The 27,414-nt window shown below is 42.9% G+C and overlaps 1 protein-coding gene and 1 long non-coding RNA gene across 2 annotated transcripts in view; one reads left to right on the top strand and one right to left on the bottom strand.

The window, feature by feature from the left end:
• Positions 1 to 27,414, bottom strand: part of LOC143770364 (uncharacterized) — a 64,555-nt gene that overhangs the window by 562 nt on the left and 36,579 nt on the right. The window contains exon 3 of the long non-coding RNA XR_013214620.1: positions 12,747 to 12,880. This is a non-coding gene — a long non-coding RNA (uncharacterized LOC143770364). The remainder of the gene's footprint in view (positions 1 to 12,746; positions 12,881 to 27,414) is intronic.
• Positions 1,693 to 27,414, top strand: part of ERF (ETS2 repressor factor) — a 95,190-nt gene continuing 69,468 nt past the window's right edge. The window contains exon 1 of the mRNA XM_077259937.1: positions 1,693 to 1,777. Coding sequence (XP_077116052.1) covers positions 1,708 to 1,777 — 70 coding nt within the window. The 5' untranslated portion in view covers positions 1,693 to 1,707. The remainder of the gene's footprint in view (positions 1,778 to 27,414) is intronic.

The raw sequence follows: 27,414 nt of genomic DNA, 5'->3' as shown, positions 1-27,414 counted from the left end.
GAAACCAAATCCATTTAATACAGGACACAAATCACACCATCTAATAAGAATAAGACACAAAAACAAAACAGGGATAACAGAAAACCTCTATCATACGAAAGCACTAAACAACAATAGGGAGGAGGATAGGGACAGGGAGGAATAAACTAAATCGGAACAGGGACCAGGAGATAAACAGACAGTTAGTACAGCAAACCACAAATCACTACTACAACAACTCTACTCCAACCACTTAGCTTTAGCACTCAGCACAGGAAGACAAATCTTTCACTGGCAGGGATAAGACGATCTGACCAGTTTTAATAGGAAGAGGTAATGAATCTCCCAATAAAAGGCTAATTTCCTCCTTCCAAAGCCAAGATTCCATTGCTTACACCTTGGGTGGATGTACAGAAGAAGAAGTTGGCCGTGCCGTAACTTGAAGCTTGAAGAAGTTGGCCGTGCCGTAACTTGAAGCGTGAAGAAGTTGGCCGTGCTGTAACTTGAAGGTTGTGGGTCCCAATGCAAAATCTTCCAACAGGGCCCCCAACTAATTGTTTTGGGCAACCTACTGTAGGTTTTCAGAGTGAGGATGACTACAACATCTATGGTTACACCCCTGGATGAGGGAGGCTTGGACAATGGAGGATCATGGATGAAACCTGTCCTGTCCAGATCTATGGAGGAAGTACAGCTTGGAACCACGTGCAAATCTAATGACAAACGTTGACGAGAGTGCTCATTCCCGATCACGTTGCATCTTTTATTTGCCCTAAAAAAGACTGTAATATACATCATGTATTGTTAATTCCCATACAATTTGCATTTAAAGGTCCCTGATCGTCCCCTAATATTGTAGGATTTGGATACTCTTGAGTGTTTGTAATTCAGGCCCTGAAATCGCTTCTTTCTCTCTCTACACAAAAACATTGCAATGAGCGACGTGTAATGCTTCATCCCTCCTGCGGGGGCAGTGCAGGAAAAGCAAACACTTCCTCTTGGGATTCCTCTATTGATCATTTGTGATCACTGCTACAATACTTTCATCTTTATCATTTTTGATCACTTTTTGATCATTTTGATCACTTTTTCTGCCATTATAGCCACCTTTTTCGGGTCATATTTCAACAATAATTGGCTTTTTTTTTTAACCAGCGGGTGGTAATAAAAGATACTTTCACTTAACCGGGTACCTCTTGTATGATGGGTGCGGGTGTGCTCAGTACTAGGCATGCTCTCTTTTGATCACCCGGCTCGCCTGGATATAAACAATCCGGTATGACATGTCCCTGCCAGTCTCTGGAGTTGTAAGAGGAGTTGTCTGGATTTAAGAAGTAGGAAACTGTCCTGACCCAACCAGCCCCTATAAATAGCCGCCGGCTCGGCTTCTATCGGCAGATGGTTTATTATAAACTCTGTTTCTATATCCTGACTTAGGAACAAACTTTTCCTCTCGCCCTCCCACCCGGCTGATACATGTCTATCCCAGCGTCGCCCCCCACCACCACCTTCCCTTCTCTTGGCGTCCTTCTGCTAGAATTCCGCCTGGCGTCCTGCCGCAAAGTCTGTCAAACAAGAACCGCACCCTGGGTCTAGGGGTTTCTAGTGCGAGAGCGACGGAGACTACTAAAAATACCCTTCCCATAAAAAAAAAATTTGTGTCCCGTGTGTGGAATCGGTCTCGTCTTTCCCAATCCCCACCCTCGGCTGCCTCTCCTTCTGTTTATAATGCCTGCTGTGGACGCTTCTCATTTGGGATACACTCCTTGGCGGTCCGAAGGATCCCACCCTTTCTCCTGTAAGTTACGACACGGGTGTCTCCTTTTCTAACCTTTTTTTTTTTTTTTAGGTGGGGGGGATTATAAGGGGTTTCACAAGTTCGAGTCGCGCACAATAGAAAAAAGTTTGGAAAAGTTTTCAAAAGTTGGAAAAGCTATAGTAAAAGGGGGGTTTAAAAAGTTGGAAAAGTTATAGTAAAAGCGGGGGTTCAAAAGTCGGAAAAGTTATAATAAAAGGGGGGTTCAAAAGTTGGAAAAGTTATAGTAATAGGGGGGTTGAGAAGTTGGAAAAGTTATAGTAAAAGGGGGTTCAAAATTTGGAAATGTTATAGTAAAAGGGGGGTTCAAATGTTGGAAATGTTATTGTAAAAGGGAGGGTTCAAAAGTTGGAAAAGTTATAGTAAAAGGGGGGTTCAAAACTTGGACAAGTTATAGTAAAAGGGGGGTTCAAAAGTTGGAAATGTTATAGTAAGAGGGGGTTCAAAAGTTGGAAAAGTTATAGTAAAACGGGGGGTTTCAAAAGTTGGAAAACTTATAGTAAAAGGGGGGGTTCAGAAGTTGGAAAAGTTATAGTAAAAGTGGGGATCAGAAGTTAGAAAAGTTATAGTAAAAGGCGGGGTTCAAAGGTTGGAAAAGTTATAGTAAAAGGGGGGTTCAGAATTTGGAAAAGTTATAGTAAAAGGGGGGTTCAAAAGTTGGAAACGTTATAGTAAAAGGGGGGTTCAAAAGTTGGAAAAGTTATAGCAAAAGGGGGGGTTCAAAAGTTGGAAAAGTTACAGTAAAAGGGGGGGTAGAGGGGAAACAACCGGGAAAGTATTGTCATAACCGAAGCCAAGTCATAAGAGGGGCATGTCCTCGCGGCTTCCATCGCGGAGATACCACATAGAGTCTGGTAAATCCCCGGCCGGTGGTCTGTAATGCTGTGACACAGATCCCTGGCACGGCCGGACTTATGAGAGCTGTAGGGGGCAATGACTCATGAGACTGAGAAGATAAAAGTTCTGGGTCATGTGGGAACTTTTTTTTTAATTTGGTCAGCTTACAGATTCATAAATTATAATTAGTATCTGCGTCTAGGAACTCGAGAAATCCTCAAGAGGTTCCGCAGCATCTAAACCCGACGCATACTACAAAAAAAAGTTTAGCTGAAGTCATTGTTGGTCCTACAAGGTTACATAGTTGGCCAACAACTATCTCTCTCTAGCCCTTTTATACAGCTTGGCAGGGCGTAAATGTGCTCCTAGGTAGAAAAAGCTGCTGCCCGGATCAGGCATATTGGAAATCCATCTGCCCGATCCTTATCTCCCTTGAGATCTCAAAACATAATTCAGATTTTAGTATCCCCTCACGCCCACATATAATACATGTGTTCATTTAAACCACCATGGGTCGGAGTCCGCTCTGGTGCAAACCATCATCCAACCATACTATTAACCAGTAAGGATTGATTTATTAGGTCCAGTATATGTTACTCACATAGATTAAACAGCACTTCAAAAATCCATAAACCCTGCCTCATGGAACTTACTTGACCCAACATTTCGCCCTTCCGGCTTTGTAATTAGACAAAGCTTGAAGGGCGAAACCCTGGCTTAGGCAAGGGTAAAACTTTATTTTTATTTTTTTTTGCTTTGGAGATTTCTAATGGCTTTTTTTCATAGTTGTTGTGTACTATTTATATATTTATTGTACCATTTAGGCATAGTTTAATTGATTAAATTGTTTATCCCTTGTCCTGTACATTTTTTGGGGCTCCAAATTATAGTATCTTTATATCTTTCTTTGATATGCCTTTTTTTCCCCCAAATGCGTATCACCCTTATCGGAAAGCTTGTGGACAGATCCAACGTTTCGTCCTCTATCCCGCTGCTCTAGAACAATAGACCAGTGTGCAATCAGTAATTAGGTGATAGCTTTGTCTGCGGATCAAAGAGTCTGCCCTGAGCTCCCAGTCTTGTCCAGACAAGACTTCTCTCCATAGGGGAAATAGAAGGGTGCAGGGAGGGAAATATTTGTCTCCATGCAGTGTCATGTATGTTTTCTCAGGAAATTGCCATGATATGCCTGCAGGTGAAACGTAACATTGCAAAATTGGAGTCTAAATACAAATTAGGTCAGTATTAATTCTGGATTTTGTGACTTTTCTCATCTACAATCCATTCGGAATTCGATTGGTTTCCTGTTACATAGAGATTTTCCAGTTCTATAATATTGTCGGCTTATCTGGTTTTCTAAAAACAAAACAAATTGAGCTTTACTCACCCTCCCCAGGTCCAACACAAAGTTTCCACCTGCTGACGGCACTGTGACCAATCAGTGAGCTCCACGGCTCGGCACCAGCCACTCAAAGCTGCGGCGCCGTCCATGTAAAATCAGCTCTTAAGACCGTAAAAAATACAGAGAGCAGCATAGACTCAATGTTGGACCTGGGGAGGGTGAGTAAAGTGATTTTTTATATATATATATATATATATATATATATATATATATATATATATATATATATATATATATATATATATATATATATATATATATATATATATACTGCAGCCAGGGGACAGGAGTTTTTCCAAAATCGGAAAACCCCCTTTAGGACCCATATACATTGGATAAAGGTTGTCTGGCCGTCTTATATGTATGGGGGTCTCCTGACTCTCACCAAATAAAGGATAAAAAGATCCGACCTAATCTGAATAGTCAGTCCTTTTGTAGGTAAGCTTCTGCCAGACTTCTCTCTCATAGAGAGCACAGGAACTGAGCCCCCCTATGTGCGGAAAAGATGTAGTAGTCGGCGGAGCGGCTATCTAATGTGTATGATCCTAATTGATGGTGGTGGTCCGACTTTGGGCCCCACTTACTGTTTGATGGCACTGTGATCGCGGCAGCCTCAGCAGCTCTGTCTACCTGCTTGTTGTCTTGCTTCCCTGGGGACAATTTTGCAATATTCAGCAGAGACGATCCCCAGCGGCCCGTCAAACAGCTAATTGGTGGGGAAGCTGAGAGCCGGAACCCCAACAAATCAGATAAACCACCAATATTGTGAAACTGGAAACCCCCCTTTAAGACTAACTATCACTTATAAGGCTATGGTTATATACCTACCATTCGAGCCTGTGTTCAAAACCTACAAGAATAGGGCAAATCCTTGCCATTATGGGATCAACCGGATCTCTGGGGCTTTAGGATCCATCATCTAGGAGTGACCACTGCGTAGAAAAAACACGACCAGTGTGTGTAACAGTGGAGTTACCAATTCACAGAAACGTGCGGGCAGCGGTCATAAATCCTCGTCTCGCATCTGTTCGGTTTGGACGAGCCACCTGGGTACAGCTAATTCTCACGAAAATTAGACTACATTCCCCAACGTAAAACAAATGTTCCCTTTAATGGTTTGGTCTTTAAATGATACATCAAGACACTCACTCACTTGGCCACTTAGCATTGATGAATCCTCATACTTTAGAACCAAAGATGAAGGGAGGTCTATATTATGGACCACCCTCCAATATTGCAAACAGGAATGTAAAATCAAGCACACAGCCATATAAACTCCATAGACAAACACGGCAATAATATCGGTCTGCGGTAAGGAAGGGGGGTCTCGAACTGTCCCTGGAACTGGGAACCTAGCTATCTCTGTCTCAGGGGTACTCTTGAAGGTAGAGAGGCCTGAGTCTCCAACCATACTATGCTCCTGTTAAACCCTGGTCTGTCCTCTCCTCCACCCCATGAGGCATGGGACAGAAATGTAAGGTGAATAAGACACAAAGACAAAACAGGGATAACAGAACCCCTCTATAATACAAAGGCACTAACCAACAATAGGGAGGAGGATAGGGACGGGGAGGAATAAACTAAATGGGACCAGGGACCAGGAGATAAACACACATGCACTACAGCAAACTACAGATCATTACTACAACAATTCTACTCCAACCATTTAGCTTTAGTACTCAGCACTGGAAGACGAATCTTTCACCAGCAGGGACAAGAAGGTCTGACCAGTTTTTATAGGAAAAGATAATGACCAGATCAGAAGCAGCTGAAATAGAGCTGCATGTTTCTGACCAGCATAGAGAAGGTCGTTTACCTCTTCAGTACCAGAGGAAACCAAATCCATTTAATACAGGACACAAATCACAACATCTCTAAAGAAGACCTGCACTTTATTACCCGATGTAGCCCTCTAACTCCAGGTCTTCCAGGAGGACGTGACACCCTTCTGATAGGCTTACATTAAATGTCAAAGGATTCCACAGTTGTGGCAAGGTAGTTACCGTAATTACATTTTTGATCCTCTAGATCTGCCTCAGTCACCTGAAAGTGCTGGCCGACCATGTAAATGGATTTATACTAAACCACGTGGAAAGTAAAAATTGCCTGTCTTCTGTGTAGCACTCTCTGCAGCGGTCCAAATTTTTCATCTTTTATTGCCCCTATTAATGGGATCAGTCCTTCTGATTAGCCCCCAACTGGGCAAAACTTAAAAACTTGGCACAAACTTTTTCAACTTTTAATTCCCCCGTTAATGGGATCAGTCCTTCTGATTAGCCACCAACTGGTGATAACTTAAAAACTTGGCACAAACTTTTTCAACTTTTTTTGCCGTATGTTGATGATCAATTATTTTCAGTTTTATTATAATTTTACAATGAGTTGCTCTTAAGACAGAAATGAGGAATTCTTTGCCGGAAATATTTTCTGTCCCCAGTAATCCTGATACAACGTGTGATACCAAGCAAATCTGTTCCCCCCCCCCCGCGCACACGTCTATATTTCTGGCCATGACAGATATAGTAATTGGATATTATTTATAAAGCTCTGTAATAATAAATGACATTCTTCACATTACTTGCAACCATACCAGATACCACAGCAAAGGGGCCGGAGCATAATTACCCACCCAAATAGGAGCAATGATGGGGGGGGTTACATTAATAGCATAAGAAGGGTCAGCTGTGCAAAAGGGGCTATTTAAAAATGGCCACAGAATAGTGAGCGCTTCTATGGAGGAGCAAAATGTGCGGTGTGAATGTGGTTTCTGTATGGAGACGAGCACTGACGCCGCAGGAAGGACTGGACGGATTCTGACCAGAGAGATTATTATGGACTGTTAATGGCCGCTCAATGAATTTCAGACACAGATTATATCATGGGTAAAAGGGGAAATTTCCTTCACGCCTTCAACAGGCAAAATAAAATGGATGGGTTATATGAGCACAGACTGGCTTAGTGTGGACAGTTTTGCAAGCCATATAAAACTACCACACAGTGCCAAGATAATAATACTGTAACAACCCTCATAATAGCACCATATACTGCCAAGATAATAGTACTGCAATAACCCTCATAATACCACCATATACTGGCAAGATAATAGTACTGTAACTACTCTCATAATACCACCATATACTGCCAAGATAATAGTACTGTAACAACTCTCATAATACCACCATATACTGCCAAGATAATAGTACTGTAAGGGTATGTGCACACGATCAGGTTTTTTCGTTTCTTTCCGCGTTTTTTCGCAATAAAAACGCTATAAAAACTCATTAAAAACGCATACATTATGCATCCTATCCTTTGGAATGCATTCTGCATGTTTTGTGTACATGGTGCATTTCTTTCCATGAAAAAAACGCATCGCGGTAAAAGAAGCAGCATGTTCATTAATTTTGCGGAATTTCCGCGTTTTTCTCGAAATTCTATGCATTTGGAAAAAACGCACAAAAAACGCATCAAAAACGCATGAAAAAACACATGTGGTTTTCTGGCAGAAATGTCCGGTTTTTGTCAGGAAAATTTCTGCAAGAAATCCTGACGTGTGCACATACCCTTATAACCCTCATAATACCACCATATACTGCCAAGATAATAGTACTGTAACAACCCTCATAATACCACCATACACTGCCAAGATAATAATACTGTAACAACCCTCATAATACCACCATATACTGCCAAGATAATAGTACTGTAATAACCCTCATAATACCACCATATACTGCCAAGATAATAATACTGTAACAACCCTCGTAATAGCACCATATACTGCCAAGATAATAATGCAACAGCCTACATAACACCACCATATACTGCCAAGATAATAATACTGTAACAGCCTTCATAGTACCACAATATAGTACCAAGAAAATAATACTGTTATAGCCTACATAATACCACCATATAGTACCAAGATAATACTGTAACAGCCTTCATAATACCACCATATAGACCAAGATAATAATACTGTAACAGCCTTCATAATACCATCATATATTACCAAGATAATAATACTGTAACAGCCTTCATAATACCACCATATAGACCAAGATAATAAAACTGTAACAGCCTTCATAATACCACCATATAGTACCAAGATAATAATACTGTAACAACCTTCATAATACCACCATATAGTACCAAGATAATAATACTGTAACAACCTTCATAATACCACCATATAGTACCAAGATAATAATACTGTAACAGCCTTCAAAATACCACCATATAGTACCAAGATAGTAATACTATAACAACCTTCATAATACCACCATATAGTACCAAGATAATAATACTGTAATAGCCTTCATAATACCACCATATTCAATGAATACCCTTAAGCGTCAATTCAGACAAAAAGGGTCACAGAGTATTTTTAGATACAAAAACATGCTTTATTTTAATACAAAAAATAATGCACCACAACACAACCCTCATAATAGCACCATATACTGCCAAGATAATAATGTAACAGCCTCCATAATACCCCCATATAGTATCAAGATAATAATACTGTAAAAGCCTTCATAATACTACCATATAGTACCAAGCTAATGATACTGTAATAGCCTATATAATACCACCATATAGTACCAAGATAATAATACTATAACAGCCTACATAATACCACCATATAATAGCAAGATAATAATACTGCAATAAACTTCATAATACCACCATATATTATCAATATAATAATACTGTAACAACCTACATAATACCACCATATAGTATCAGGATAATAATACTGTAACAGCCTTCATAATACCACCATATGGTACCAAGATAATAATACTGTAACAGCCTTCATAATACCACTATATGGTACCAAGATAATAATACTATAACAACCTTCATAATACCATCATAAAGTACCAAGATAATAATACTGTAACAACCTTCATAATACCATCATATAGTACCAAGATAATAATACTGTAACAACCTTCATAATACCATCATATAGGGCCAAGATAATAATACTGTAACAGCCTTCAAAATACCACCATATAATACCAAGATAGTAATACTGTAACAACCTTCATAATACCACCATATATTATCAATATAATAATACTGTAACAACCTACATAATACCACCTTATAGTACCAGGATAATAATACTGTAACAACCTTCATGATACCACCATATGGTACCAAGATAATAATACTGTAATAGCCTTCATAATATCACCATATAGACCAAGATAATAATACTGTAACAGCCTTCATAATACCACCATATAGTACCAAGATAATAATACTGTAACAACCTTCATAATACCACCATATAGTACCAAGATAATAATACTATAACAACCTTCATAATACCATCATATAGTACCAAGATAATAATACTGTAACAACCTTCATAATACCATCATATAGTACAAAGATAATAATACTGTAACAGCCTTCAAAATACCACCATATAGTACCAAGATAGTAATACTGTAACAACCTTCATAATACCACCATATATTATCAATATAATAATACTGTAACAACCTACATAATACCACCATATAGTACCAGGATAATAATACTGTAACAACCTTCATAATACCACCATATAGACCGAGATAATAATACTGTAACAGCCTTCATAATACCACCATATGGTACCAAGATAATAATACTGTTAACAGCCTTCCTAATACCACCATATAGACCAAGATAATAATACTGTAACAGCCTTCATTATACCACCATATAGTACCAAGATAATAATACTATAACAACCTTCATAATACCATCATATAGTACCAAGATAATAATACTGTAACAACCTTCATAATACCATCATATAGTACAAAGATAATAATACTGTAACAGCCTTCAAAATACCACCATATAGTACCAAGATAGTAATACTGTAACAACCTTCATAATACCACCATATATTATCAATATAATAATACTGTAACAACCTACATAATACCACCATATAGTACCAGGATAATAATACTGTAACAACCTTCATAATACCACCATATAGACCGAGATAATAATACTGTAACAGCCTTCATAATACCACCATATGGTACCAAGATAATAATACTGTTAACAGCCTTCCTAATACCACCATATAGACCAAGATAATAATACTGTAACAGCCTTCATTATACCACCATATAGTACCAAGATAATAATACTGTAACAGCCTTCATAATACCACCATATAGTACCAAGCTAATTATACTGTAATAGACTATATAATACCACCATATAGTACCAAGATAATAATACTATAACAGCCTACATAATACCACCATATAATAGCAAGATAATAATACTGCAATAAACTTCATAATACCACCATATATTATCAATATAATAATACTGTAACAACCTACATAATACCACCATATAGTATCAGGATAATAATACTGTAACAGCCTTCATAATACCACCATATGGTACCAAGATAATAATACTGTAACAGCCTTCATAATACCACCATATGGTACCAAGAAAATAATACTGTAACAGCCTTCATAATACCACCATATAGACCAAGATAATAATACTGTAACAGCCTTCATAATACCACCATATAGACCAAGATAATAATACTGTAACAGCCTTCATAATACCACCATATAGACCAAGATAATAATACTGTAACAGCCTTCATAATACCACCATATAGTACCAAGATAATAATACTGTAACAACCTTCATAATACCACCATATAGTACCAAGATAATAATACTATAACAACCTTCATAATACCATCATATAGTACCAAGATAATAATACTGTAACAACCTTCATAATACCATCATATAGTACCATGATAATAATACTGTAACAGCCTTCAAAATACAACCATATAGTACCAAGATAGTAATACTGTAACAACCTTCATAATACCACCATATATTATCAATATAATAATACTGTAACAACCTACATAATACCACCATATAGTACCAGGATAATAATACTGTAACAACCTTCATAATACCACCATATAGACCAAGATAATAATACTGTAACAGCCTTCATAATACCACCATATAGTACCAAGATAATAATACTGTAACAACCTTCATAATACCACCATATAGTACCAAGATAATAATACTATAACAACCTTCATAATACCATCATATAGTACCAAGATAATAATACTGTAACAACCTTCATAATACCATCATATAGTACCAAGATAATAATACTGTAACAGCCTTCAAAATACCACCATATAATACCAAGATAGTAATACTGTAACAACCTTCATAATACCACCATATATTATCAATATAATAATACTGTAACAACCTACATAATACCACCTTATAGTACCAGGATAATAATACTGTAACAACCTTCATGATACCACCATATGGTACCAAGATAATAATACTGTAATAGCCTTCATAATACCACCATATAGACCAAGATAATAATACTGTAACAGCCTTCATAATACCACCATATAGTACCAAGATAATAATACTGTAACAACCTTCATAATACCACCATATAGTACCAAGATAATAATACTATAACAACCTTCATAATACCATCATATAGTACCAAGATAATAATACTGTAACAACCTTCATAATACCATCATATAGTACCAAGATAATAATACTGTAACAGCCTTCAAAATACCACCATATAGTACCAAGATAGTAATACTGTAACAACCTTCATAATACCACCATATATTATCAATATAATAATACTGTAACAACCTACATAATACCACCTTATAGTACCAGGATAATAATACTGTAACAACCTTCATAATACCACCATATATCACCAAGATAATAATACTGTAACAGCCTTCAGAATGCTACCATATAATACCAAGATAATACTGTAACAACCTTCATAATACTACCATATAGTACAAAGATAATAATACTGTAACAGCCTTCATAATACCACCATATAGTACAAAGATAATAATACTGTAACAGCCTGCATAATACCATAATACAGTACCAAGATAATAATACTGTAACAGCCTACATAATACCAAAATACAGTACCATGATAATAACACTGTAACAGCCTACATAATACCATAATACAGTACCAAAAAATGCCACACCAGTCTATATAATACCACCATATAGTACCAAGATAATAATACCATAAAACTGCACATAATACCACCATTTAGTGCTAAGATAATAATGCTATGTACATGATGCCACCATATAGCACTAAGATAATACCGTAACATAATACCACTAGTGCCAAGATACATTATACTTCCATTTAGTAGCAAGGATATAATACAGTATCAGGCTAGATAACACTGCTATCTAGTGTTCAAATAATATGTAGGATAAAAATAAAACTTCCACATAATGCAGACATAAAGATCACACACAATTCTGTAGTTACTAAATAATACCACCGTACACTGCTAAATAGTACTGAAAGATTTTGTTTGCTAACTGGGGTCTTGACCTGGAGATCTTCTATTAATAGCACTGGGAATTGCCCAGTTTGCCACCCTGGCCCTGATTGTAGAATTATCTTGGCACTGTATGGCATTATTATAGCGGTATTACTCGTAAGAACAGGACTCGTGACTCTGAATCCTGTGCTGTAAAAATATACCACCAGTCCTGCATCTCTCCCCCATACACGTGACCACGAGCTTGCAGTATCAGTCATAGCCACTACATAATGTGTGGCGCTGTACCACTTCCCATGTGCCCAGGTACCTTCCATCGTGGGGATGCCAGAAGCTGGATCACCACCGATCTGATACTGATGACCTGTTCTGGGGGCTCCATGTGGATGATACTGGGTCTTAGCGCTCCTCCCTCTTCATTAAATATACATTCTCGTTATCCTTCTGAAATACAGATAGGTTTATTTATGGCTTAAATGGGGAGGTCGGGCCGCATATTCCTGCGTGTAATGTATATAAAGACATGAACCTTCAGTATTTATTTATTTTACTCACTTATATAGCGCCATTAATTCCACAGCACTTTATACACATTATCGGCACTGTCCCCATTGGGGCTCACAATCTAGAATCCCTATCAGTATGTCTTTGGAGTATGGGAGGAAACCGGAGAAATCGGAGGAAACCCACGCAAACACGGGGAGTACATACAAACTGCTTGCAGATGTGTTAGATAGATAGATAAAGACAAATAGATAGATAGATAAATAATAGATAATAGATAGATAATAGATGGATAGCTAATAGATACATAGATAATAGATAGATAATAGATAGATGATAGATACATAGATAATAGATAGATGATAGATAGATCATAGATAGATAATAGATGATAGATAATAGATAGATAGATAGATAGATAGATAGATAGATAGTACATAATAGATAGATAGATAATAGATAGATATATAGATAGATAATATATAATAGATAATAGATAGATAATAGATGATAGATGGATAGATAGATAATAGATAAATAATAGATAGATAATAGAAAATAGATAATAGATGATAGATAATAGATCGATAGATAGATAATAGATAGATGATAGACAGATGATAGATAGATACATGATAGATAGATATTAGATAGATAATAGATGATAGATATATATAGAGAATAGATAGATAGATAGATAGATAGATAGATAATAGATAGATAGATAGATAGATAGATAGATAATAGATAGATAGATAGATAGATAGATAGATAATAGGTAGATAGATAATAGATAGATGATAGATACTGTAGATAGATAGATAGATAGATAGATAGATAGATAGATGATAGATAATAGATAGATAGATAGATAGATAATAGATAGATAATAGATAGATGATAGATACTGTAGATAGATAGATAATAGATAGATCTGACATTTCCCTCTCCGTGGGTGGCACCATAATAACACCCCGGCAGCAGGCACGCTGTCTGGGTGTCATGTTTGACTCCGATCTCTCCTTCACCTCCCATATACAATCTCTTGCCCGCTCGTGCCGCTTACACCTAAAGAACATCTCTAGAATCCGCCCTTTTCTCACCATGGAGACAACAAAAACTCTCACTGTCGCCCTAATCCACTCCCGTCTGGACTACTGTAACTCTCTTTTAATTGGCCTCCCCCTCACGCGACTTTCCCCTCTCCAGTCTATCCTTAATGCAGCAGCCAGGGTCGTCCATCTGGCTAATCGTTACTCGGACGTGTCCGCTCTTCACCAGTCATTACACTGGCTGCCCATTCATTACAGGATACAATTCAAAGTACTTGTTCTCACCCACAAAGCTCTCCACAGTGCGGCACCCCCTTACATCTCCTCCCTCATTTCTGTCTATCGGCCTAACCGACCTCTGCGCTCTGCAAACGACTTTCGACTAACCTCTGCACTAATCCGTACCTCCCACTCCCGACTCCAAGACTTCTCCCGTGCTGCGCCAATCCTCTGGAATGCTCTACCCCAAGATATTAGGACCATCCACAACTTGCATAGCTTTAGGCGCTCACTCAAAACTCATTTGTTCAGAGCGGCCTATCGCGTTCCCTAATCAGTCATTTTATGTTTGTGTGTGTGTGTGTAGCCCATTCACTATCTCACCTACCCCCCACCCCCTGAAGATGGCTGGACCATCATTGTAAATACATCATTGTAAATACACACCTGTACTTTGTATCTCCCCACCTCATTGTAGATTGTAAGCTCTCACGAGCAGGGTCGTCTTATTTTGCTTTATTGCTGTATTGTTAACATTGTTACCTATGACTGTTGTGTTTGAAACTGTTAAACTGTAAAGCGCTGCGGAATATGTTGGCGCTATATAAATAAAGATTATTATTATTATTATTATTATAGATAGATAGATGATAGATAGATAATAGATAATAGATAGATAATAGATAGATAGTAGATAGATAATAGATAGATAGATAGATAGATAGATAGATAGATGATAGATACTGTAGATAGATAGATAATAGATAGATAGATAGATAGATAATAGATAGATGATAGATGGATAGATAGATAGATAGATAGATAGATAGATAGATAGATAGATAGATAGATAGATAAGAGATAGATAGATGATAGATAATAGATAGATGATAGATAGATAATAGATAGATAGATAATAGATAGATGATAGATAGATAGATAGATAGATAGATAGATAGATAGATAGATAGATAGATAGATAGATAGATAGATAATAGATGTGACAGGAGCACTACACGACACAATTGCAATGTTATGGTGCCTTCCAGGCATAGACCAATCCTCAAAATAATGCAAAAATATGAATGGACGTTATACACTGGGGGTGAGGAGCTGGTGTTATACATGGGGGGCAGTGGTGCCGGATGTTATATATGGGGGCGAGTAGCTGGTGTTATACACTGGGGGGCGAGGAGCTGGTGTTATACATGGGGGGGCAGTGGTGCCGGATGTTATATATGGGGGGCGAGGAGCTGGTGTTATACACTGGGGGGCGAGGAGCTGGTGTTATACATGGGGGCAGTGGTGCCGGATGTTATATATGGGGGGCGAGGAGCTGGTGTTATACACTGGGGGGCGAGGAGCTGGTGTTATACACTGGGGGGCGAGGAGCTGGTGTTATACACTGGGGGGCGAGGATGTTATATATGGGGGGACAGATGTTATTTTCCAGGGAAAATGGGGATGGATGACAAACTGGAGTTCAGTGATGAGACGTGTCCTGATACTTTTCTCCGTCTAGTGCTGATGATTATGGGGTGCTGACTTTGAACCCCACCTTAGATGTGTGACTACATGGGCCGCACACCCCTGGGGCCAGAGAGACAAATGGTGCTGGGCTGACACACTGCAGCAAACAGCAGACATGGCCTTTGGCTGCTCCCCGCCTGCTCTGATACACTGTACGCTCTGCTTTCCGGGACCCTTGCCTGCACTACATTAATACCGCCATACAGTAACGCCCGCTCTCTACCCTCCGATATGTGACAAGGTATATGGCACACATGTCAGTGACGTACCCTCCGCTCCCATCGTGCCCCCTGATCTTGAGCATACTCTCCCAGTACGACCGCGCTGACCCCTGACTCGCCGCCTTCATACGCTGACACCAGCAATTGTGTCTGGGATTTCACGGAGATCATAGCCTGAACAGCCGCGTGATGGTGTGACAGGCGTGTGACAGGGCGCAGATCCGCTCACAAAGGGACCAGGGCGTCCTCGGGGGATATTATTATCAAATAAACACAGCGAGCGCAGCGGCTACAGGGAGACGGAGCAATTATAGGGGGACGGGCAGGGGGATCAGGCCGCGACACCAAGGGGAAATCGGAGCAGGGAATAATTGATTATGGGCAGCGCAGAACATATGGGGTGCAGAACACTGGCTCTGGGGGCCGTATACTACCGAATAGTCGCCGGCTCCGAAATCACGGCCCGGACCACCGCAACTATGGAAGCGCTGAGCCTTGATTGTCGTTAATGGATAAAGTGACCATTTTTTATTTGCTGGCGTTTATTTTGGTCTGTAGCGCTGACGTCAGATTGACAGCGCTACAGCCAATCATTGACGACAGCGCTGCAGACAATGGCAAATGCAGGGAGCTGTGGTGGAAACTCAGTGTTGGACCAGGGCAGGGTGAATAGAGAAGATGAGGGACTCCATGGAAATGTCCCACAAAGCTGCCTCTCTATAGATAAGCGCTTTTCTACAGATTTGTTAAAAAAAAAAGGAGGTCAAAAGGCATAGAGGCTGAAAGGAGGTCAAAAGGCACCCCCACTGCTTCCTCAACGGCCAGTCCGCGCACTGCGTTTTGATCTCTCCCCGATTTACACTGACTCTGCACTAATTCTGGTTGTACACATCTGACATTGATGGTCCGCGGTGTTGCCAACAGCCTCATATGTGTCTACGAAACCGGTAAGTTCGAGACCGGAACCCTACGACCAGTCCAGATGTCACGCTTCATGCTCGGACTGTGAACATCAGACATGTGATAGTGAACCCACAAAATCTGACACGTCTGTAATCTTTCCATGTGTCTGCAACCTGTGACTGCAATCACCTTCCAGTCCGTAACCAGGAATAATCCTCATCATCCTCGCATTCCTCCGCTGCCGCTCTAATTTTTGGCCTCGGGAGATTTTATCTCCAACTCACAGCAATTTTCAGCTTGTTAGTGTGACAATGTCTTCTAATTAAGAACTTCCTAACGAAATTCATCAGACCCTGGCGTGAGTCCTGACATCCCATCTGCTCCAGTACACACACATATATATACCGTATATATTACACCACATACATATCGCGCCAGCGCTACACACAATACCCACTGCCGATGATTAAAGGGATGTTTTACGCTTTTCTGGAGCAGTCACACGGCATCATGTCATTAGGGGGTCCGAATCATACAAGGGGAGTGAGGAGCCTGACGTCACGTGTCTGCATCGCCATTGCTCATAAAATAACAAGTATCTTTCCCAATGCTGCACTGTGCGGCCCTCTGTTACTCCTCCTGGAAATGTACAGTTGGATTGATAACTCAGTATTTCTATTTCCCTTGTCAGATACCGTCCAATCAATGCTAACAATGTCAGACCCCATAGGAACAAGCCCCATTAACGAGACATATTGTAATGCCACATTGTTTATTTATGCATTTCCTGGAGGAATAACAGAGGAACAGCACTGAGTTATAAGGTAAGGTACTCCTAAACTGGTATTTCACGAGGAATGTAGAGATTCAGTTAATAATGGAGGCTTGATATGTACGAGGTCTTGTGGGGTGTTCCCAGTATACGGCTGGTCTTGTGGGATCTTCCCGGTATACGACAAGTCTTGTGGGGTGTTCCCCGTATACGGCAGGTCTTGTGGGGTGTTCCCGGTATACAGCAGGTCTCTTGTGGGGTGTTCCTGATATACGGCAGGTCTTGTGGGGTGTTCTCAGTATACGGCAGGTCTTGTGGGGTGTTCCCAGTATACGGCAGGTCTTGTGGGGTGTTCCCAGTATACGTAAGGTCTTGTGGGCTGTTCCCAGTATACGGCAGGTCTTGTGGGGTGTTCCCAGTATACAGCAGGTCTTGTGGAGTGTTCCCAGTATACGGCAGGTCTTGTGGGGTGTTCCCAGTATACGGCAGGTCTTGTGGGGTGTTCCTGATATACGTCAGGTCTTGTTGGATGTTCCCGGTATACAGCAGGTCTTGTGGAGAGTTCTCAGTTTACGGCAGGTCTTGTGGGGTGTTCGCAGTATACGGCAGGTCTTGTGGGGTGTTCCCGGTATACGGCAGGTCTTGTGGAGTGTTCGCAGTATACGGCAGGTCTTGTGGGGTGTTCCTGATATACAGCAGGTCTTGTGGTGTGTTCCCGGTATACGGCAGGTCTTGTGGGGTGTTCCCGGTATACAGCTGGTCTTGTGGAGTGTTCCCAGTATACGGTAGGTCTTGTGGGGTGTTCCCGTTATACGGCAGGTCTTGTGGGATGTTCCCGGTATACGGCAGGTCTTGTGGGATGTTCCTAGTATACAGCAGGTCTTGTGGGGTGTTCTCAATATACGGCAGGTCTTGTGGAGTGTTCCTGGTGTATGGCAGGTCTTGTGGGGGTTCCCAGTATACGGCAGGTCTTGTGGGGTGTTCCCGGTGTATGGCGGGTCTTGTGGAGTGTTCGCAGTATACGGCTGTTCTTGTGGGGTATTCCTGATATACGGCAGGTCTTGTGGGGTGTTCCTGATATACGGCATGTCTTGTGGGGGTGTTCCCTGTATATGACAGGTCTTGTTGGGGTGTTCCCAGTATATGGCAGGTTTTGTGGAGTGTTCCCGGTATACGGCAGGTCTTGTGGGGTGTTCCCGGTATACGGCAGGTCTTCTGGAGTGCTCCTGATATACGGCAGGTCTTGTGGGGTGTTCCTGATATACGGCAGGTCTTGTGGGGTGTTCCCAGTATACGACAGGTCTTGAGCGGTGTTCCCTGTATACAGCAGCTCTTGTTCCCAGTATACGGCAGGTCTTGTGGGGTGTTCCTGATATACGGCAGGTCTTGTGGGGTGTTCCCGGTATACGACAGGTCTTGTGGGGTGTTCCTGGTATACAGCAGGTCTTGTGGGGTGTTCCTGGTATATGGCAGGTCTAGTGGGGTGTTTCCGGTATACGGCAGGTCTTGTGGGGTGTTCCCGGTATACGGCAGGTCTTGTGGGGTGTTCCCGGTACATGGCAGGTCTTGTGGGGTGTTACTGGTATATGGCAGGTCTAGTGGGGTGTTCCCGTTATACAACAGGTCTTGTGGGGGTGTTCCCAGTATATGACAGGTCTTGTGGGTGTTCCCAGTATATGGCAGGTTTTGTGGAGTGTTCCCGGTATACGGCAGGTCTTGTGGGGTGTTCCCGGTATACGGCAGGTCTTGTGGGGTGTTCCCGGTACATGACAGGTCTTGTGGGGTGTTACTGGTATATGGCAGGTCTAGTGGGGTGTTCCCGTTATACGGCAGGTCTTGTGGGGTGTTCCTGGTATACGGCAGGTCTTGTGGGGTGTTCCCGGTATATGGCAGGTCTTGTGGGGTGTTCCTGATATACGCCAGGTCTTGTGGGGTGTTCCCGGTATACGCCAGGTCTTGTGGGGTGTTCCCGGTATACGGCAGGTCTTGTGCGGTGTTCCCGGTATACGGCAGGTCTTGTGGAGTGTTCCTGATATATGGCAGGTCTTGTGGGGTGTTCCCGGTATACAGCAGGTCTTGTGGAGTGTTCCCTGTATACAGCAGCTCTTGTTCCTAGTATACAGCAGGTCTTGTGGGGTGTTCCTGATATACGTCAGGTCTTGTTGGATGTTCCCGGTATACAGCAGGTCTTGTGGAGAGTTCTCAGTTTACGGCAGGTCTTGTGGGGTGTTCCCGGTATACGGCAGGTCTTGTGGAGTGTTCGCAGTATACGGCAGGTCTTGTGGGGTGTTCCTGATATACAGCAGGTCTTGTGGGGTGTTCCCGATATACGGCAGGTCTTGTGGTGTGTTCCTGGTATACGGCAGGTCTTGTGGGGTGTTCCCGGTATACAGCTGGTCTTGTGGAGTGTTCCCAGTATACGGTAGGTCTTGTGGGGTGTTCCCGGTATACGGCAGGTCTTGTGGGATGTTCCCGGTATACGGCAGGTCTTGTGGGATGTTCCTAGTATACAGCAGGTCTTGTGGGGTGTTCTCAGTATACGGCAGGTCTTGTGGAGTGTTCCTGGTGTATGGCAGGTCTTGTGGGGGTTCCCAGTATACAGCAGGTCTTGTGGGGTGTTCCCGGTGTACGGCAGGTCTTGTGGAGTGTTCGCAGTATATGGCCGTTCTTGTGGGGTGTTCCTGATATACGGCAGGTCTTGTGGGGTGTTCCCGGTATACGGCAGGTCTTGTGGGGTGTTCCCGGTATACGGCAGGTCTTGTGCGGTGTTCCCGGTATATGGCAGGTCTTGTGGAGTGTTCCTGATATATGGCAGGTCTTGTGGGGTGTTCCCGGTATACGACAGGTCTTGAGCGGTGTTCCCTGTATACAGCAGCTATTGTTCCTAGTATACGGCAGGTCTTGTGGGGTGTTCCTGATACACGGCAGGTCTTGTGGGGTGTTCCTGATATACGGCAGGTCTTGTGGGGTGTTCCCGGTATATGACAGGTCTTGTGGGGTGTTCCTGGTATACAGCAGGTCTTGTGGGGTGTTCCTGGTATATGGCAGGTCTAGTGGGGTGTTTCCGGTATACGGCAGGTCTTGTGGGGTGTTCCCGGTATACGGCAGGTCTTGTGGGGTGTTACTGGTTGATGGCAGGTCTAGTGGGGTGTTCCCGTTATACGGCAGGTCTTGTGGGGTGTTCTCGGTATACGGCAGGTCTTGTTGGATGTTCCCGGTATACAGCAGGTCTTGTGGAGAGTTCTCAGTTTACGGCAGGTCTTGTGGGGTGTTCCCGGTATACGGCAGGTCTTGTGGAGTGTTCGCAGTATACGGCAGGTCTTGTGGGGTGTTCCTGATATACAGCAGGTCTTGTGGGGTGTTCCCGATATACGGCAGGTCTTGTGGTGTGTTCCTGGTATACGGCAGGTCTTGTGGGGTGTTCCCGGTATACAGCTGGTCTTGTGGAGTGTTCCCAGTATACGGTAGGTCTTGTGGGGTGTTCCCGGTATACGGCAGGTCTTGTGGGATGTTCCCGGTATACGGCAGGTCTTGTGGGATGTTCCTAGTATACAGCAGGTCTTGTGGGGTGTTCTCAGTATACGGCAGGTCTTGTGGAGTGTTCCTGGTGTATGGCAGGTCTTGTGGGGGTTCCCAGTATACAGCAGGTCTTGTGGGGTGTTCCCGGTGTACGGCAGGTCTTGTGGAGTGTTCGCAGTATATGGCCGTTCTTGTGGGGTGTTCCTGATATACGGCAGGTCTTGTGGGGTGTTCCCGGTATACGGCAGGTCTTGTGGGGTGTTCCCGGTATACGGCAGGTCTTGTGCGGTGTTCCCGGTATATGGCAGGTCTTGTGGAGTGTTCCTGATATATGGCAGGTCTTGTGGGGTGTTCCCGGTATACGACAGGTCTTGAGCGGTGTTCCCTGTATACAGCAGCTCTTGTTCCTAGTATACGGCAGGTCTTGTGGGGTGTTCCTGATATACGGCAGGTCTTGTGGGGTGTTCCCGGTATACGGCAGGTCTTGTGGGGTGTTCCTGGTATACGGCAGGTCTTGTGCGGTGTTCCCGGTATACGGCAGGTCTTGTGGAGTGTTCCTGATATATGGCAGGTCTTGTGGGGTGTTCCCGGTATACGACAGGTCTTGAGCGGTGTTCCCTGTATACAGCAGCTATTGTTCCTAGTATACGGCAGGTCTTGTGGGGTGTTCCTGATACACGGCAGGTCTTGTGGGGTGTTCCTGATATACGGCAGGTCTTGTGGGGTGTTCCCGGTATATGACAGGTCTTGTGGGGTGTTCCTGGTATACAGCAGGTCTTGTGGGGTGTTCCTGGTATATGGCAGGTCTAGTGGGGTGTTTCCGGTATACGGCAGGTCTTGTGGGGTGTTCCCGGTATACGGCAGGTCTTGTGGGGTGTTACTGGTTGATGGCAGGTCTAGTGGGGTGTTCCCGTTATACGGCAGGTCTTGTGGGGTGTTCTCGGTATACGGCAGGTCTAGTGGGGTGTTCCTGATATACTGCAGGTCTTGTGGGGTGTTCCCGGTATACGGCAGGTCTTGTGGGGTGTTCCCGGTACATGGCAGGTCTTGTGGGGTGTTCCTGGTATATGGCAGGTCTAGTGGGGTTTTTCCGGTATACGGCAGGTCTTGTGGGGTGTTCCCTGTATACGGCAGGTCTTGTGGGGTGTTCCCGGTATACGGCAGGTCTTGTGGGGTGTTCCCGGTACATGGCAGGTCTTGTGTGGTATTCCTGGTATACAGCAGGTCTAGTGGGGTGTTCCCGGTATACGGTAGGTCTTGTTGGATGTTCCCAGTATACGGTAGGTTTTGTGGGGTGTTCCTGGTATATGGCAGGTCTTGTGGGGTGTTCCTGGTATATGACAGGTCTAGTGGGAGTGTTCCCTTTATATGACAGGCCTCGACAGGTGTTTCCGTTATTTGGCTATTGTTGTCCCACTGATAGCATTTGTCAGTCCCGCAGATCTATAGCTCTGGTGTGAGCGGCACTTCTATGTGAGATATTCTTTAATAATAAGCCGCCTATACTCTTACATATAATATGATCATTATATAAACTCCAGGAATCAGATGTCGCTTTCTGACGATTAGGGAAATAAACAGCGATGGGGTCTGTGCTGCTCTGTGTACCGTGGTGTTTTCCAGCGCGATGTAATACATCTGCGGGGTATATACTACTGCGTGATGTAATGTCTGCACAAACACAGAACGGCAGCCAGCATCTCCTCACCAAGTCCTCTTCTGTCTGAGGCCGGCATGGGGGTCCGCGGGAGAAGCATAATATCCATATTACTCAGGACACTGCACATGTTCTCCAGATTTTTGTATTTGTGTCAAATGAGACTTCAGAGCTCAGATGGAGAAATGCAAAGTCCCAGTGGGAGATTACCCGCATTTCCCAGACTAATAAGATAGGGATGTCAGTCAGACTGGAGAAAAAGTCTTCACTAAAGTTACACATAGGAATTATGGAGCAGTGGCTGCAGAGGAGGGAGATGCATGAGGCCCATGGCGGTGCCCAAAGTTCCATCTGCTACAGGGTGGCAGCACTGTACATGGCTTCCAATGTTTTGGGGGTTCTATCAAAAGTTTAGAAGGGTTATAAAAAGGGACTTTATTCCCAGAAACACTGCCTCCCTTCCCCGTAGGACATGTGAGGTACTGCAATGGGGGTCCTACATTCCCTGTGAGAGGACGTGCAGGAATCCTACATCCCCTGTGTGAATGGAGCCTTAGGGCGCATACATGACCACCTCTCCCTTAAACACTCATTGGTCATTCATATGCACTACCCCCTTGTTCTTGTGATTGGTGGGGACCCCTGGTAATCATGCATTTATCAGCTATCCCATGAATAGGTAAGAAATGTTTTTTAATACATAACCCCTTTAAGGAAAGGCCTATTTTGGGTGTTAAAGGTAACCTGTCACTTGTCATAAATATGTAATGTTTGTACCTGGTGTAAATCCTGTGGTACCCCTGAATCCGGAGCTGTTTTTCTTTTGCTGCTGCGACTCTCCGTTCCTGGGATATGGCCCTGTTTTTCCTGTATATAAATCTAGTATCATTACTAATGGGGATGGGATCCTCATGGCCACACCCACTTGGATAATATGGCTAGATTTATATATAAGGAAGAGGAGGCCATATCTCAGGCATGGAAAGTCTCAGGAACAAAAGAAAAACAACACCGGACTCGAGAGAACAGCGGCAATTATACCAGATTAAAAAAATACATATTTATGGAAAGTGACAGGTTTTCTTTAAGGACTAAGCAATTTTATGTTCTTCACTATTGCATTTCAAGGGCTATATACCATTTTTTTTTTTACTGGCTTCAATAGAAGCTGCGATCTTCAGCCCTACTTTGTGTAGCTAAAATGCTAACTTAGCGTGAGCACCGGCCACAGGGCAGTGCTCATAGCATTCTGGTAATGACAACCACAGGGGTCTCCTACAGACCCCGGGTTGTCATGCCAAATCATCAGCGACCCGTGGTCACGTGACACAGGCATCGATGGGCGGGGTTTATGACGTGCATCTAGTGCGAGCATTTTAAATTCCGCTGTTAGAAATTGACAGCGGCATGTTGTGAATTTGGATTCTGGGCTCCCCCGGTGGCTACTGGTGGAATTGAACTGGTGTCTTCATCTTCTCTGTTCACCTGTTCCCATCAAGATGTGGGAGTCGCTATATAACCTTGCTGCTCTGTTAGTTGCTTGCCGGTCAGCAATGTTATCAGAAGCCTCTCTGTGCTTGTTCCTGCTCCTAGACAACTACTAGATAAGTTGGACTCTTGTCCATGTTTGTTTTTGCATTTTTGTTCCAGTTCACAGCTGTAGTTTCGTTACTGTGTCTGGAAAGCTCTTGTGAACAGGAATTGCCACTCTGGTGTTATGAGTTAATGCCAGAGTTTTAAAGTAATTTCTGGATGGTGTTTTGATAGGGTTTTCAGCTGACCATGAAAGTGTCCTTTCTGTCTTCTGCTATGTAGTAAGTGGACCTCAAATTTGCTAAACCTATTTTCATACTACGTTTGTTATTTCATCTTAATTCACCGCCAATACATGTGGGGGGCCTCTGTCTCCTTTCGGGGTATTTCTCTAGAGGTGAGCTAGGACTAATATTTTCCTCTGCTAGCATTATTTAGTCCTCCGGCTGGTGCTGGGCATCTAGAATCAACGTAGGCATGCTACCCGGCCACTGCTAGTTGTGCGTTAGGTTTAGTTCATGGTCAGCTCAGTTCCCATCTTCCAAGAGCTAGTTCCTTTATATGCTGATGCTATGATCTCTTGCCATTGAGATCATGACAGTTTGACCGGCCCACTAAAGGGTTAAAATCCTTGGCTGAGAAAGGAGAGAAATAAGTAGTCTGCTGAAATTTTTTTTTTTTTTTCTCTCCTTCTAATCTTTGAATGGTTCTGTGTCCACCTGTTTGTAATGGATCTTCAGAGTGTAACTGCAGGTTTGAATAATCTCGCCACGAAGGTACAAAATTTGCAAGATTTTGTTTGTCATGCACCTGTATCTGAGCCGAGAATTCCTTTGCCGGAATTTTTCTCGGGGAATAGATCTGGGTTTCAGAATTTTCGAAATAATTGCAAATTATTTTTGTCCCTGAAAACTCGCTCTGCCGGAGACCCTGCACAGCAGGTCAGGATTGTGATTTCCTTGCTCCGGGGCGACCCTCAAGACTGGGCTTTTTCATTGACACCAGGGGATCCTGCGTTGCTCAATGTGGATGCGTTTTTTCTGGCCTTGGGGTTGCTTTATGACGAACCTCATTTGGAGCTTCAGGCAGAAAAAACTTTGATGTCCCTATCTCAGGGGCAAGATGAAGCGGAAATTTACTGCCAAAGATTCCGTAAATGGTCTGTGCTTACTCAGTGGAATGAGTGCGCCCTGGCGGCGACTTTCAGAGAGGGTCTCTCTGATGCCATTAAGGATGTTATGGTGGGGTTCCCTGTGCCTGCGGGTCTGAATGAGTCCATGACAATGGCTATTCAGATCGATAGGCGTTTGCGGGAGCGCAAACCAGTGCACCATCTGGCGGTGTCCACTGAGGAATCGCCAGAGAGTATGCAGTGTGATAGAATTCTGTCCCGAAGCGAGCGGCAGAATTTTAGACGGAAAAATGGGTTGTGTTTCTATTGTGGTGATTCTACTCATGTTATATCAGCATGCTCTAAGCGCACTAAAAAGCTTGGTAAATCTGTTTCCATTTGCACCTTACCGTCTAAGTTTATTCTATCTGTGACCCTGATTTGCTCCTTGTCATCTATTACCACGGACGCCTATGTCGACTCTGGCGCCGCTTTGAGTCTTATGGATTGGTCCTTTGCCAAACGCTGTGGGTATGATTTAGAGCCTTTGGAGACTCCTATTCCTCTGAAGGGGATTGACTCCACCCCATTGGCTAATAATAAACCACAATACTGGACACAAGTAACTATGCGTATTAATCCGGATCACCAGGAGATTATTCGCTTTCTGGTGCTGTGTAATCTACATGATGATTTGGTGCTAGGATTGCCTTGGCTGCAATCTCACAACCCAGTCCTCGACTGGAGAGCTATGTCTGTGTTGAGCTGGGGATGTAAGGGGGCTCATGGGGATGTACCTGTGGTTTCCATTTCATCATCTATTCCCTCTGAAATTCCTGAGTTCCTGTCTGACTATCGTGACGTCTTTGAAGAATCCAAGCTTGGTTCGTTACCTCCGCACCGAGAGTGCGATTGTGCCATAGATTTAATCCCGGGTAGTAAATACCCAAAGGGTCGTTTATTTAATCTGTCTGTGCCTGAACATGCTGCTATGCGAGAATATATAAAGGAGTCCTTGGAAAAGGGACATATTCGTCCATCGTCATCTCCCTTAGGAGCCGGTTTTTTCTTTGTGTCAAAAAAAGACGGCTCTTTGAGACCATGTATTGATTATCGGCTTTTGAATAAAATCACTGTTAAATATCAATACCCATTGCCGTTGCTGACTGATTTGTTTGCTCGCATAAAGGGGGCCAAGTGGTTCTCTAAGATTGACCTTCGTGGGGCGTATAATTTGGTGCGAATCAGGCAGGGGGATGAGTGGAAAACCGCATTTAATACGCCCGAGGGCCATTTTGAGTATTTAGTGATGCCTTTTGGTCTTTCAAATGCTCCGTCAGTTTTCCAGTCCTTTATGCATGATATTTTTCGCGATTATTTGGATAAATTTATGATTGTGTATCTGGATGATATTCTGATTTTTTCGGATGACTGGGACTCTCATGTCCAGCAAGTCAAGAGGGTTTTTCAGGTTTTGCGGTCTAATTCTTTGTGTGTGAAGGGTTCTAAGTGTGTTTTTGGGGTACAGAGGATTTCCTTTTTGGGATATATTTTTTCCCCCTCTTCCATTGAAATGGATCCTGTCAAGGTACAAGCTATTTGTGATTGGACGCAGCCCTCTTCTCTTAAGAGTCTTCAGAAATTTTTGGGCTTTGCTAACTTTTATCGTCGATTTATTGCTGGTTTTTCGGATATTGCTAAGCCATTGACCGATTTGACTAAGAAGGGTGCTGATGTTGCCGATTGGTCCCCTGATGCTGTGGAGGCCTTTCGGGAGCTCAAGCGCCGTTTTTCCTCTGCCCCTGTGTTGCGTCAGCCTGATGTTGCTCTACCTTTTCAGGTTGAGGTCGACGCTTCTGAGATCGGAGCTGGGGCAGTGTTGTCGCAGAAAAGTTCTGACTGCTCCGTGATGAGGCCTTGTGCCTTCTTTTCCCGTAAATTTTCGCCCGCTGAGCGG

This window comes from Ranitomeya variabilis, chromosome 4 (assembly GCF_051348905.1).
Source record: "Ranitomeya variabilis isolate aRanVar5 chromosome 4, aRanVar5.hap1, whole genome shotgun sequence".
Taxonomy (NCBI): Eukaryota; Metazoa; Chordata; class Amphibia; order Anura; family Dendrobatidae; genus Ranitomeya; species Ranitomeya variabilis.
This window is presented reverse-complemented; position numbering and strand designations above follow the sequence as displayed.